Source organism: Gigantopelta aegis, chromosome 11 (genome assembly GCF_016097555.1).
Source record: "Gigantopelta aegis isolate Gae_Host chromosome 11, Gae_host_genome, whole genome shotgun sequence".
Lineage (NCBI taxonomy): Eukaryota > Metazoa > Mollusca > Gastropoda > Neomphalida > Peltospiridae > Gigantopelta > Gigantopelta aegis.
In genome coordinates, this window is record NC_054709.1 from 28,360,964 (window position 1) to 28,376,863 (window position 15,900).

General features: G+C 43.6%; 1 protein-coding gene across 1 annotated transcript in view; it reads left to right on the top strand.

Moving 5' to 3' along the window:
* The window catches only part of LOC121385266, a 31,581-nt gene extending 23,810 nt beyond the window's left edge, over positions 1 to 7,771 (top strand). The window contains exon 3 of the mRNA XM_041515872.1: positions 855 to 7,771. Within this exon, the coding sequence (XP_041371806.1) occupies positions 857 to 5,884 (5,028 nt within the window). The 5' untranslated portion in view covers positions 855 to 856 and the 3' untranslated portion in view covers positions 5,885 to 7,771. The remainder of the gene's footprint in view (positions 1 to 854) is intronic.
* The last annotated feature ends 8,129 nt before the right edge of the window (positions 7,772 to 15,900 follow it).

A 15,900-nucleotide genomic window follows, 5' to 3' on the forward strand; every position in this document is an offset into this window, starting at 1 on the left:
AAATGTCCAGTTATTTTAGGTAGATTGTTATTTTAATTAAATGTCCAGTTATTTTAGGTAGATTGTTATTTTGGCTTATGTCCAGTTATTTTAGGTAGATTGTTATGTCCATTTAATTAAATGTCAGTTATTTTAGGTAGATTGTTATTTTAATTAAATGTCAGTTATTTTAGGTAGATTGTTATTTTAATTAAATGTCCAGTTATTTTAGGTAGGATATTGGAAATGATTCAAGGGAGGCCACCTTTTAATTAAATGTTCGGTTATTGGAAATGATTCGAGGGAGGCCATCTTTTAATTAAATGTCAAGTTATTTCAGGTAGACAACTGGAAAGTTTTATAGACCTCTTTGGTGCTTTCTTTATATCCAGTGGGTAAAGGAGGTAATGAGCCAAAATAATATCACAAATAAATTATCAGTTTTCTGTTATTCTAGGGAGATGATGGCACTTCAATCTGCTAATAAACCTTTTTTTTTCTGTCTTCTATTTCCAGAGATGGGTTGGAATCAGCTTTATCAATCTGCATTCTAATAAACTTTTTTTTTCCTTTCTTCTATTTTCAGAGATGGGTCAGAACGAGTTTTATCAATCTGCATTCTAATAAACCTTTTTTTTTCTGTGTAACAAAGGCCGTTGTATGTACTATCTTGTCTTTAGGATGGTGCATATAAAAGATCCCTTGCTGCTAATCAAAAAGAGTAGTAACAGGAGGTTTCCTGTCTCATTATCTGTGTGGTCCTTAGTCATAAGACTGACACCATATAACCGTAAATAAAGTTTGTTGAGTGCGCCGTTAAATAAAACATTTTCTTCCTTCTAATAAACCTTTTTTTTTCTTTCTTCTATTTCCAGAGATGGGCCAGAACCAGTCTTATCCCGATGGCACGTCAACTGCTGTTCCCGGTGAATCCGACTGCGGCAGCAGTGGCAACCACATGTCGGGAGCGAGTGAAACATCCGACGACGCAACCCACAGGGACGGCGTTGACAAGAGAATGGTGGCTGTCAATCAGGCTCAGTCGGTGCGAGCCGCCATCGACACCCTCATCGAGTCGTGCCTCGTTGCCAAGGACGACGGGATGAACGGAGAAACTGTGAAAGCACCTGCCGTAGGGTATTCATTGGAACAGCTCACCAACTTGAAGGAAGATGCAGGAAACGGTAAAAAACCGGGATCGGCCGATAAGAAGTCTTCGATCAAGAAAGAAGCCGACAGTAAGGCGTCTTCGAAAGACAGAGATGACGACTTGACTCCAAAGACATTTGGCTCTCTGATGGAGAAAAGCATCATCGAGTTAATCAAGAAAGGGGATGATGAGCTGGAGGAACTGGCCATGATCGGTGGCCAAAATCAGGATGAGAAACCCGCCGAGGGATCTGTGAAATGTGATAAGAAAAACTCGCCTGGCGAGCAGACTAAGAGTGCTGTAGGTGGTGGTGGTAGTGGTGATAAGACGGCTAACTCTGGCAAGACGAATGCCCAGCAGCAGGCCGCGCCTGTAACCCAGCCCAAGCGAACTGTTCGTCTACAAACCCTGATAGACACAGTCCTCGATAATTCATTGGCTCACGACATGCCGTCCATTTTTGAAAAGAGAAAAAACGATGCTCTTATAAACGACTTGATGATGGGCAGATCCGAAAGCGCATCTAAGAACATCACTCCACCAAAGCCGTCTCAAACTAAGACCTCCAAGGCAACAACAACAACAACAACAGCAGCAGCAACAACAACAACAACAGCAGCTGGTGACATGAAGGAGAACAAGATGATCTTCTTGATGGATCACATAGAAAAAGTTCTCGAAAGGAATTTCGAAGCCAGCAACGAAGAATCGGATAATGACTCCAATCTACAGATTCTGAACCAGTTGTCATGGGACTCTCCGCCCACCTCAACATCCACACCGACCCAGAACACTGAAAGCCCACCCAGGACAAAGCAGAGCGAGAACCAGTCTCGAGCCAGTTCGGGCTCCAACTGTTCGGAGGGGACGATCAGCGTACAGGACATCGTAGACCGAGTGATAAGCCAGACTGAGGTGATCAGCAAGCTGTTGTCCCCGAGTGACTCAGCCGCCACTTCTCGGGCTGGTAAAGAGGCTGGTAAGAACAGCACGGCTTCTCTTGGTGGTGGTGGCGGCGGCAGCAGCAATAATCAGCAGCAGCAGCAAGCTGTCAGTCAGGTTGGTTCAAAACTGACGGAACAGTCACGGTCACCACAGAGTCGGCCTTCTTCTGGATCACATCTGATGGAAGGACATTCGTCAAAAATGTCTGAACGTGACAGTTCCCGGGGCCGGCCCCGGGCATCGACATACGACAGTCATCAGATGTGGAATCTTCGGCACGCTCAGGAGGCAGGGCGGTCTGTCATGGGCCGGTCTCTGGAGAAGAGCTCACAGGAGTATCGCCAGCTCGATGTGGCGACGTCAGGTGGCGAAGGACTTCACGGTATGTCGAAGAACAACAATGGCAGCAAGTCGGTTTCGAACCCAGGTTACGGCGCCGGTCCGTTGGTGCTGCCTCCCTACATGAACTCGCTAGCGCCCACTTCAGGGATCATCTCGTTTGCTCAATCTCCCGTATTCCGCCCTCCCGGTCATCAGATGTTTGTGCCCCGTTACCCAGTGCCCATGTTGAGAGTGGACATGCCGTCTGATGGGCCCCAGGCTCTACCTCCTCATCCTCCTACCGCAAACTGTGCTTGCGTCGCGTGCAAGTTCCACATGGAAGAGCATTCGCCGAAGCATGGACTTCTTGGTCCAGTGAGTCCATCGTCATCAGGCGGGATGCTGTCGCCGCACCACAGACAGATGGACTCCTCCTCGTACTACCAGCAGCGCCTCGCCAGCCAGCTGCACCCGGCCGGACCAGGCCAGCACAATCCTTACATGATGAGAGACTATGGCAGGCCAAGTTCCAACTCTCCCGGTCGACATCCCATGCCCAACGCACCCCAGATGCCGCCGGTCGCCAACAACAAGCAGCAGCAGGGTGTGGGACAGACACAAAAGACCGTTCACTACCCTCCATCTGTGCCTATGGGTGGATTGCCGCGCGATTCCGAGTTCCATGGATATACGAGTTACGAGAAACAGAAACAGGAGATGCTGAAGGTCGAGCCAGCTAGTTATCATGCGCAGCACCTGCCGCAGATTTCTGTACAGAATCCGTTCGAGACTCCCAGGACGGATGTTTATAGTGGTGTAGATCCCAGCTTTCTTGTTGGAAGGTTAGAACCCGGTTTACAAAGGAGCGAAGACTTTGGAAGGGGAAGTAATTACGAGCATTCGGTGGACAAAAGACTGCAGTCACTGCCGCCTCGAACGAGTCCAGCACAAGCTGCGATGCACGATGAGTCGCGGAGAGAACGGGGGCACGCGTCCAGTCAGATCCTTGACCTGACGGTGAAGAACGAGGCAAGAGCTCATGTAGAAAGGGCTCCCAGTAGATCTGAACCAGTTGAAGAATCTTCTGATGAACCTCTTGATTTATCCAAGAAATCATCTGCTTCAGGAATGTTCACAAGCGACCAAGCCAAGAGGCTACAGCAGATTCACACGCCAAAGACCGAACCGGTTGGATTCCGTAAACCTGACCCTGGGATCAAACTGGAGGTGAGCAGCAAACCGCCACCTCACCACCAGCCACACGTGGACGGCAATGCAAGGTACAGTCATCCGCAGCCGAGAGAGGTTCACCCGTACCCTGGTGTTGCAGCTCCGTCTGTGTTCAGCATGAATTCCCGAGTGCCAGGACCAGCCGAGATGGCTCCAACGGTCAACCCGAACATGCTGATCTCTCCTGGAGGACAGAGACCTCAGCTTCATCCTCTTCCTGCTCCAAGCCTGGCCACCTCTTTGATGCCGTCATCGTCATCATCATCTGCTGCGATGCTGCAGACGTACATGGCACACGCCACTGTCGCTGCTGCTGCAAACCACACCTTGCCACCGTCTGCGATGGATCAGAGAGATAAGTTAACCATTCCGGGACAGCCGAGGTCCAAGTCCTCAGAGCCTGTCCTGAAACCACAGAGAGAGTCACCTCAGCTGGACTTGCCCGACACTAATCTGGAAAAGGGTGACATCGCGACGAGGAGGAATTCAACGACAGGGCGGAACGAACCCATTCAGAGTATTATCGGGAATCACAACCCCAACGACATTCTCTATCTGATCTGTCGGATCTGCAGACAGTCGAACGGCAGCCCTTACGCATTCCGAAAACACTTTCGAAACCATCACGGATTTGAACCAAAGGCTGAACACACCATCGTTCAGACGATATCGGCCACAAAGTCGGCTAGACAGAATCCGTATGCATCCAACGGTCCTGAAGCCGACTATGGGCCTGAGCCCGGGCAGAGTGGTGCTGAGGAGCAGAGTGCTGTGGAAAGAACACCGAGCCAGCCGAAGGAAGGTCAAGGATCGTCATCGGAGTCGTTTCCCTTACAATCCTCTCCTCAGAACGAGGTCGGTAACAAATCAAAGAACTACGGCAGCAGGAGTGCAGCAGACGGGAAGCAGCAGGGTGTTGTCAAAGACAACCGGGAAAACACAAAATACCTGGAGTGTCCGGAGTGCAAGCAGACTTTCCAGCTGAACGATTTCGGTTCGTACAAGAGACACTGCAGACAGCACAACCAGTCACGCACTTCTTCAGGATCGTTCATTGCACCCGAGCTGTCAGACCCCCAGGACTCGGTGGACAAGATGCAGGGTGGGATAACAATGTGTAAGATATGCGGCGTCCCTTTCTCTGTGCACTACATCGAGGACCACGTCCGGTCGGTCCACGGCTACTTCTGTTCCCAGTGCCCCGATGTGTTCAAGACTTCGGACGACCTGCAGCTGCACTCGCGGTCCGCCCACTTGAGTAGCTTTTTGCCCACTGCCTCTCCCGGCATTCCTGCTGCTTCTCCTGGGATACGGCTGTCACCGAGAATTCACAGCCCGTCGCACGCATCTCTGCCATCGAATTCTCCCAGTCTGTCGAACTCGCCACACCATCGCAGTCCATCTCGGACGGGAGGAGTCTTGGCATCAACACCGTCACCCGGCAATGTGAGTCAGAAAGCGAACCGCAATAATATGCATTCCTCGCCCGGTGATCCTCCGGGATCGTGTGTTCCTTCCAGCAAACCCGGTGCTGTGGTGGCCATCACCCCGAGCAGGGTTTCGTCTGCAGCCGCCGAGAGCACTCACAACTACGGACCAATTTCCTTGACGTGCGAGATCGAACGGATGCCCGCGGACAACCTAACCATCAGTGCAAGTCCCGACAGCAGTTCGGACAACGTGGCCAAGTGTTCGATGTCCATCAGTGACGTCACAGTCTCGTGCTCTCTGACGAGCAGCGACACACCAGAGGACAGGAACAAGGTGGTTTCCAGCGTCAAGGGCAGCAGCAACAGCAGCAGCAAGACGAAGGCAGACGACGACATGGATTCGACAGTTTCCGGCTCACCGTCCTCCGACATGATCATAGACTTACCTGCGGCCGACGGGGACGTGCAGAACTTCTTCTACAAACACAAAAAGTTTGGCGGGCATCGTAAGCGCACGGAATCGTCCGACGGTTCGGAGGTTAGTGCTAAGGCGATGAAACGCAGGAATGACGATTCAGCCTCGGGGCAGAATGTAAACGAGGACTCTTCTGGCAGTAGCTGTGGCTCGTGTAAGAGCACCGACGGAGAAAAACAACAGCCGGACGACCGCGTCCTCGCAAAGGAGCAGAACAATGTCGTAGTGCAGACCAAGTCGAAAGTGGACGGCAGGATTAAACAGGAGGCTCGACATCAGCTGCCTTTTGTCTGGGACAGAGTGACACGGATACAGGCAGGGAAAAATATTAAACCACCTGACTATATGACTTAAATTCAAGGTCAACATGACCTTGTAGAGAACCTAGACCTTTATAGAGAGACTTGACCTTGACCGTGACCTTGTTTTTATGGGTAATGCTACTGGTTTGACTATGGGCTACATAACTGTGGACAGGAATTTAGGGTTATATGACCTGGCAAGACAGATGGCCTTGTACATGATTTTTGGGGGGTAACTTCTTGTACCAGTTTATGGCAAGTGCACATTGTATCACAGTGTACATGAGTTATGCATGAGTGTACATGAGTTGTGTATGAGTATACATGAGTTATGTATCACAGTGTACATGAGTTATGAGTTATGCATCACAGTGTACATGAGTTATGCATCACAGTGTGCATTTGTTATGCATCACAGTGTAGATGAGTTGTGCATCACAGTGTACAAGAGTTATGTATCACAGTGTACAAGAGTTATCTGACCTTGTTAACTTAAACCTAAAATGTGACCTTTGACAGTTCATCTGACCGTGTAAGGCAGTTTGAGTTAAAATGGGTTCAAGCTGGAACCTGATTTTTTTTTTTTTTTAGCAATTTGGCAAATCTGGTTTTTAAAAAATCAGCAGCCAAATTGACGCTTCAGTTAATCAAAGATAATACATGTGCATAACAAAGTCGGGCTCTCTAAAGAATTGTATTTATTTGAAGAGTTCATTATCCAGATTTTAGATTTTAGCATACGGTATACTGATGTCAGTATAACTCGACACTATGACAATACAGATTGTGTCAAAACACAATCTATTCCCATTGAACAGTATGTTAAAACTCTTCCTTTGTATGTTCTACACTACGGTACGTTATGTTGGAACAAAACCACGCTTTTCTCATATTGACGTAAATGGATCAGGTGCGGATTTCAGGATTTCTGAAAAGGGGGAGCGGGGAGGGTTCACACTAAAGTCTCTGGAATATTTTTATTATTTAAGCATTTAGAACAGTTAATATAATCACGTTTCCCCTTAAAGGTTATGGTCGGTTTTCAAAAAGGGGGGTGGGGGATCCGGATCCCTGGACCCCCCCCCTTCCCCCCCCGATTTGCTACTGTGGATATATTGAGTTTTGGAAATTAACCTTTCATTTGATTTTTTAAATTACCATAGGATTTTTCACGCGATTCAGTAAAGAAATACATATGCCAAATTTAACTACAGTTGATTCCTTGTATTTGCCTGTGGCAGATCCAGAATATTAATTGGGGTGGGGGTTGGGGGCAGCGACATGTGGCTGAAGACCACAAACATCCCTGAAGGGATTTTTCAGATTTTTCCAATGTAAATGTATATATTTTTTAAATACAGATATAACTGTCGCAGGGGTGGGGTGTGCGGGCCCTGGGCCCCTCCCCCCTTAGAAGTTAGTTTGTTTTGTTTAACAACACATCTTGAGCTTGATTTATTAATTATTGACTATTGGATGTCAAAATATTTTAATTTTGACATATTTTTAGAGAGGGAATACCATAAAATTTTACAATAGTAGCAAGGGATATTTTGTATGCACCATCCCACAGACAGGGTAGTACATACCACAGCCTTTGATATACAAGTCGTGGTGCACTGCCGGGAACGAGAAACAGCCCAATAGGCCCACCAATGGGGATCAATCACAGACTGACCATACATCAGGCGAGAACTATACCACTGGGGTATGTCCCACCCCAGGAGTATTCAAATGTATGGATTTAGATGAATAGACGACAAAGCAATTTGTTTTCCAGTTTGTTTTGGAATAAAGTTGTGTGTTGGTTAAGGTTCTTTAAAATCGCACCCATTAAAAATATACCGATGGGGAAAAAACATAAAGAATTGTTTTATTTAACGACACACTCGACACGTTTTATTTGCAGTTATATGGCGTCGGACATATGGTTAAGGACCACACAAATAATGAGAGAGGAAACCTGCTGTCTCCACTTCATGGACTATTCGAATAGCAGCAAGGGATCTTTTATAAGCACCATCCTACAGACAGGGTAGTACATACCATGGCCTTTGATATACCAGTCGTGGTACACTGACTGGAACGAGAAATAACCCAATGGGTCCACCAACAGGGATCGAGCACAGACCGGTTGCGCATCAAGCAAGCATTTTACCAATGGTGATCTAATACTAGTCTCCGACTGTCAAAGGGGCGAGACATAGCCCAGTGGTTACAGCTCTCGCTTGATGCACGGTCGGTGTGGGATTGATCTCCGTCGGTGGGGCCATTTCTTGTTCAAGCCAGTGCACCACGACTGGTATATCAAAGGCCGTGGTATGTGTTACCCTGTCTGTGGGATGGTGCATATAAAAGATCCCTTGCTGCTAATCGAAAAGAGTAGCCTATTCAGTGGCGACAGCGGGTTTCCTCTCTCAATATCTGTGTGGTCCTTAACCATATGTCTGATGCCATATAACCGTAAATAAAATATGTTGAGTGCGTCAAATAAAACATTTCCTTCTTTCTTTCCGATGGTCTGCAAGCAGAAAGTTGGTCAACTCAACTGTTGTGTTGTAATTTCTGATTTGCGACGGGTGCACTCCATTTAACAACTAATGGGTTATACGGCACGAGTCGACTGGTAAGAGTGCTTAGACTAGCAACTGGACAGTCGCTGAAGTCTGACCAGCAGAAAGTTGGCTGACATTTGGTAGTCTGAGCCTAGCATAATTGGTAATTCAACCAACTTTGTGCTGGCAGTTAATAGTCTTGACATTAGCATTATATGACGAGAATCGAGTTGTAAGAGTGCTCAGACTAGCAACTGGACAGTCGTAGAAGTCGTGAGACCAGAAAGTTACCAACTTTGTGCTGGCAGTTGGTAGTCTGATACTAGCATTATACAATGAGAATCGAGTTGTAAGATCGCTCCCGACTAGCAACTGGACAGTCGTAGAAGTCGCGACAGCAGAAATTTGACTTATTTTAACAATGTGATTATGTGACTTTACTTTCATAGCGTCTTCATCTGTGCATAACCTTAGCCAACACATAATTGGTTATGTGGCATTTAATATTTAGCATATGTGACCATAAATGACATTTTGGTAATTATGAGTCGAGGCTTACGGGGTCACATGATGGTGATTATGTGGATTGTGAGTCGAGGCTGATGGGGGATCACATGACCTGATTTTGAGGTGGTTTATGGTTTCATCATCTCTGTACCTAGGTTTGCGAAACTTGTTGACATGGACTCGAGCATAGAATTAAAAAACTGCTCAAGTTTCTGTCTTTAATCCATATGCTAGTATTAGACTGATTATTATTATTATTATTATTATACAGCTGTGTAAACTTAGGCCTTAAAATGAGCAAAGTAGATCATACATTCGCCGACTGCAGATTTAAGCAAATAGTTTTCCCTGGTGATATTGGTGCAGGAATAACTTGAACTTGATCTGGCTTTAACTATTAAATATTCAAGATGAACATATCAACATAGACCATGCTGTAGTGTTTCTCAACTGCCTATTTAGCTGCACGAAGTGCAGGTTTAGGTGCCACCTTCTTCTTCTGTTCAGTGGGTTACGTGGAATATAAATATATTATTATGTGTTCAAGCGTACATATTTCATGTGTATCATTATCCGAGGATTAATATATACAACATTGTCACTAGAGGAAGCCAATGCTAGAAATAGTTTTATTAGCAACGTTTACATTACCGGTGCTCTTTTCTTCTTTTTTTCAGTGTCACATCTCGCTTAATTAAAAATAACAAGGGGGTGATGGGGCAGTGTAAAATAACTTTGGACAGTGAAAAAAAGGACTCTGGGAGGTGGGGAGGCCGTGAAAAAGAAATTGGGACAGTAAAAAAGGACGTTGGTGAAAAAAGGATTGGAGGCAGTGTAAAAGAACTTGGGGCAGTGAAAAAGTACTTGGGGACAGTAAAAAAGGACGTTAGTGAAAAAAAGATTGGAGGCAGTGAAAAAAGAATAGGACAGTGAAAACGGACTCTGGTAGGTGGGGGGGGGGGGGAGGGACAGTGAAAAAAACTTTGGTGTTGGCAGTGAAAAAAGAATAGGGTATAGTAATACAGTCAAGCAGCCACAGACTGTAAGTAAGTAATACGGTCAGTGTGTACTACATTAGATGATTAGGGAGAACACCAATATGGCCATGGCTACTTAATACAGATGGCCACTTGAGCAAGTTTCACTTGATTTTAGGAGAGTTGCTCACCTTATGACCACCCTTCCCTGGTATGACCCTGGTTTTTCCCACAGGTATAAAAAGTACCTTAGCAAGAGGCTTATATAGACTTGTAGTGCATATAATGTGATTAGGATTAACTAGTTGTTTTTCTAGTATGAGCAGAGAATGTAGAGATATATAGAGCATAGGTGGGGGGGGGGGGGGGGGGGGGTGTCAGAAGAACACATACCCCCACCCCACCCCACCCCCGCTGAAGCAAATGGTCCACTTTCAGAACTAAAACATACAGGTTTATACATATGGAGTTTCTGGTGGTGCAAAAACAAAATAGAAAAAGGGTCCACTTGGTTCATGTTCGGAAAACACACACATCCTGTTTTTAGTATTTTTAAGCAAGTGGCAAAAGGTTTTTAGCCTGTCTCGGGGTAAAATATTGAAGATTGCCATGACATTTTATTTACAGTTATATGGCATCTGAAATATTGGTTACATATTGAGAGGAAACCCGCTGTCGCCACTTCATTGGCTACTCTTTTTTTTCGATTAGCAGCAACGGATGCCTAATATGCACCATCCCAGACAGGATAGTACATACCACGGCCTATATTACACCAGTTGTGGAGCACTGGCACGAATGAGAAACGGCCCAATGGGTCCACCGACAGGAATCGATCCTAGATTGATCGCGCATCAGGCGAGTGCTGTACCAGAGCTACGTCTTGCCCTAAAATTAATGGTGGTGTAAAAACAAATAGTTCAATTTTTTTTAGGTGCGAATTTTTATTTTTTTATTATTTTTTTCCAGCTTTGTTTAGCATGGCTTCCTAGTTATCAAGATGTTACTTGTTTGTTTGTTTGTTTTCTGGTGTTTTGTTTGCGAAAGTGTAAACATTAAATGCGCTCTAAGCGGTAATTATTCGAGTGAAGCCTGTTGTGAGTCTTGTTTGTACATAGACATTAACGTACACCTGTTGATTGCGGAGCTAAGCTCGATATTGGATTGATTATTCTCATTTGCCATTAAACCAGTCTGAATGACATTGGATCTTATCTGCAATTCTGTTTTTTGTCTCTGTTAGTACAATTTTCAGTCCAACGACCATATATTGAGTACAATTTTCAGTCCAACGACCATATATTGAGTACAATTTTCAGTCCAACGACCATATATTGAGTACAATTTTCAGTCCAACGACCATATATTGAGAGCACAGGTCCCCCCAAACAGAAGGAAGAAAGGAATGTTTTATTTAACGACGCACTCAACACATTTTATTTATGGTTATATGGCGTCAGACATATGGTTAAGGACCATATAGATATTGAGAGAGGAAACCTGCTGTCACCACTTCATGGGCTACTCTTTTTCAATTGGCAGCAAGGGATCTTTTATATGCACAATCCCACAGACAGAATAGCACATACCATGGCCTTTGATATACCAGTCGTGGTGCACTGGCTGGAACAAGAAATGGCCCAAATGGCCATCCATGGGGATTGATCCCAAACTGAATGTGCATCAAGCAAATGCTTTACCACTGGGCTACATCCCTTCCCTCCCAAACAGAAACCCCTAGTACTAATACATACATACACATACATACACATACATATATACACATATACACACACACACACACACACACACACATATATATAATTATAATGGAAATTGTGGAGAAAAGGGTTTGTTAGGTTCATATTCACCCCCCCCCCCCCCCCCCCACATCGGTGGACCCATTGGGCTATTTCTCGTTCCAGCCAGTGTACCACAACTGGTGTAACAAAGGCTGTGGCGTGTACTATCCTGCCTGTAGGATGGTGGATGTAAAAGATTCCTTGCTGCTTATCGAAAAAGAGTATCCATGAAGTGGCAACAGCGGGTTTCCTCTCTCAATCTGTGTGGTCCTTAACCATATGTCTGATGCCATATATCCGTAAATAAAATGTATTGAGTGCGTCGTTAAATTTTAACATTTCTTTTTTTCTTTAAAGGGTTGGGGAGGGGACAGGATGTAGCTTGCATTGTAGGATTGAAGTAATCAATAAAAGTAGTATAGCCACTAATGCTATGTAAAAACATACAGGAAGGAAATGTTTTATTTAACGACGTACTCAACACATTTTATTTACAGTTATACGACATCGGACAACACAGATATTGAGAGAGAAAACCTGCTGTCGCCATTTCATGGGCTACTCTTCTTCTTTTTTCTATTAGCAGCAAGGAATCTTTTATACACATGTATGCACCATCCCACAAACAGGATACTACATACCACAGCCTTTGTTACACCAGTTGTGGAACACTGGCTGGAACGAGAAATAGCCCAATGGGTCCACTGGCAGGGATCGATACTAGACTGACTGCACATGAAGCGAGCGCCTTACCACTGGGCTACGTCCCGTCCCTAAAAACGTACAGTGTAACTAATTGTGGTCTGTGGCCATCACATTGGCGAACGTTCACTAAGAATCCAGTTTCATTTCCGTGTCTGTATACAGTTAAGATGCAAGCACGCTGTCCTGGGCACACACCATAGGTATTTTGTCGGTCTAGTCTTACATCCAGGACAGCGAGTTAATGTGATTAATTGTTGTCGGTGCACTAAGCCATTAAACAATTTTTACAATTGTATACTCAATAACCTAGCCTTACCCAAGTTAAAGTTTGTTTTGTTTATCAGTGGCATACGAAGGTGCCAAAAAGTGGGGGGCACACTTTTATATTTACACACTTTTACACATGCCCCCGCCCCCCCCCCCCCCCCCCCCTCCCACTTCCTACGCTAGTGTTTAGACAATTCTAGTTAGTTTGTTTTGTTTAATGACACCTCTTGAGCACACTGTTTAATTAATCATCGGCTGTTGGATGTCCAACAGTTTGGCAATTCTGACTCATAGTCATCAGAGAAAACCCGCTACATTTTTTCATTAGCAACAAGAGAGGTTTTATATGCACTTTCCCACAGACAGGAAAGCACATACCACGACCTTTAACCAGTTGTGGTGCACTGGTTGGAATGAGAAAAATGGCATCTTGATTTATTAATCACTGGCTATTGGATGTCAAACAGTAGTTTGGTAATTCAGATATACCATCTTGGGAGAGGAAACCCACTACATTTTTCCATTAGTAGCAAGGGATCTTTTATATGCACCATGTCACAGACAGGATAGCACATACCATGGCCCTTCATATACCAGTTGTGGTGCATTGCACTTTATACCTGAGCTACGTCCAGCACCTAGGCACATATGGATGACCTAAAAAAAAAAAAATTTAAAAAAAATGTTTTTAGGAATGTTTCACTCGAAAGAAGGAAAAAAAAAGAAGAAAGAAATGTTTTATTTAACGACACACTCAACACATTTTATTTACGGTTATATGGCGTACGGCATATGGTTAAGAACCACAAAGATTTTTTTTAGAGGAAACCCGCTGTCGCCACATAGCCTACTCTTTTACGACAGGCAGCAAGGGATCTTTTATTTGCGCTTCCCACAGGCAGGATAGCACAAACCATGGCCTTTGTTGAACCAGTTATGGATCACTGGTCGGTGTACGTGGTTTACACCTACCCATTGAGCATTGAGACTCACTCGGGGTTTGGAGTCGGTATCTGGATTAAAAATTCCAGGCCTCGACTGGGATCCGAATCCAGTACCTACCAGCCTGTAGACCAATGGCCTGCCACGATGCCACCGAGGCCGGTAAAGCTTTATTAGAATGCAGATTGATCAAACTGGTTCTGACCTATCTCTGGAAATAGAAGAAAGAAAAAGAAAGGTTTATTAGCAAATAGAAGTGCCATCAGGATAAGACTGATGAGAATCGATTGCACATCGAATGAGCACTGTACCACTGAGCTATGTACTGCCTCCATGCTCTAGTGGTGTCGTAAAAGAAAACAAACTTTTATATCAGTGAATTACTGAGCTACTTGCTCCCCTTTCTGATATACAGTGAAGTCCTTCTAAACCAACACTTTGGGAAAGATGGGAAAATAGGACTGTTTTAAGAACCATATATATCATATGAAATTTTATTACCCATATGGGCTCAAATATACGGGGTAATATTTTTTCGATCTCTGCACAGTATGCAGATTGCTTCTACAGTCACTGATTGGCTGGCTTTAAAAAGACAAGATTTGATTGGCAATTACATACTGCCGGGACTACTTTTTGTTCATTCACGATTCCATTCATCGGTCAAACTATTACTCCGAACTTCAAATATTTTTTTTACAATACGAACATTTACGGAATTAAAAATCAAAATATATGTACAAATGTTTAAAAATGTTTTTATTTTATTATTTTGACTGGTTTTTTTGGAACTATTCTTTGGTGGATACTGTTGGGTGTGCACCGGTAATGGCACGTATGAATATATTGTTATGGCTGGTAGAGCTTGTTAGTTGTTACAGCAGCGAGAACGTAAATATACTTTTAAAATCTTTAAAGATTGACAATGGGTAATAAAGAGAATAACCAACTCACTACGAGGAATTACGGATTATCTGTCCCTTGTGAATTAATTCACTCGGGACAGATAATCCGTAATTCCTCGTAGCTCATTAGTTATTCTCTAAATAATACATAAACCTTAAGAAAAGGTATGTGTAGTCGAAAAAGTGAAGACTCAGTCTTTATAGTATATTTGTATAGCCAAACATTTGATTGCAATCAATAATCTAAGATACAGAATGTGTGCATAATAATAATAATAATAATAATAATCAAATAATACAAATAATCATCTAATTATGAAATAAGAGTCAGGATTTTTGTATTGCCTGAGTTAAAGCAAGGGTAATACATGAATCCTATAATAAAAAAAATTATTTCCATATTATTATTGGGGTTTTTTGTGGGGGTTTTATGAATTACGAGGATCATCTCAAAATATTTCAACCTCAACTAGAAGGAGACGATGAAATGACGTCATATTTCACATTCAGTCTTAGCTAGAACTGGGAAAAGCAACGTCATGTTATGACGTCGCTTCCCAAAATTACGTCATTACAGTTGTTATTACACATGTGCTTCATATGATTATTATTAACTCGGTTATGTTGAACCATGTGGATAATAAAAATAGAGACTGGTCTCCCATATGGCCCTTCACTAAACTATATCAAACATTTATTACACATTTATAAACAAAATTCCATCAAACCCTAATAACATATAAAATAGTTATATACACTGTGAACAGGGGAACAAACATACTTAATGCCATTGGTGAGAACATCATTCATTATTTTTGATAACACATAGTTGTTTACATATGTACGTGTGTTAATAATTTCAAGACATACGGCTGGCTGCTCCTAGGTGATGACCAGGTCACCAATGACATACATCCAATAAAAAAACAGCACGATCGAAATCAATTACACTGTGACTTATAGTTAACCTGACAATCATGTGTTCGTGAGGCTAAGTAAGCTAACAGTTGCAATGGCTGTAAATAACTTTTAGTTGAAAAAGGTGTTAAAATTTGTTTAAAACCTGGTTTTTGAGGATATGTAAGAAATAGAATAATACATTCACGTCCATTAGATACCATTTATCTTACAATTCATTGTTTAAAAACGTATCACACTTGCTTTCACTCGTTAGATACATTTTAAAACAACTCGTAATATAAATGGTATCTAACAGCCACTCATGTATTATTCTCTATATACAAACCAATCTAATTAAAATTAGCTCCACTATTACATGTGGATCTAAAGACAGCCAGTTGGAGCTCATGTCCACCAAACAAAACCTTACTTGCAGAATCCTGCCAGGGATTTAAAAATAATTTGAAAACATTCCGAATTATCCTGAGGGTATACGACATGTTTTGTG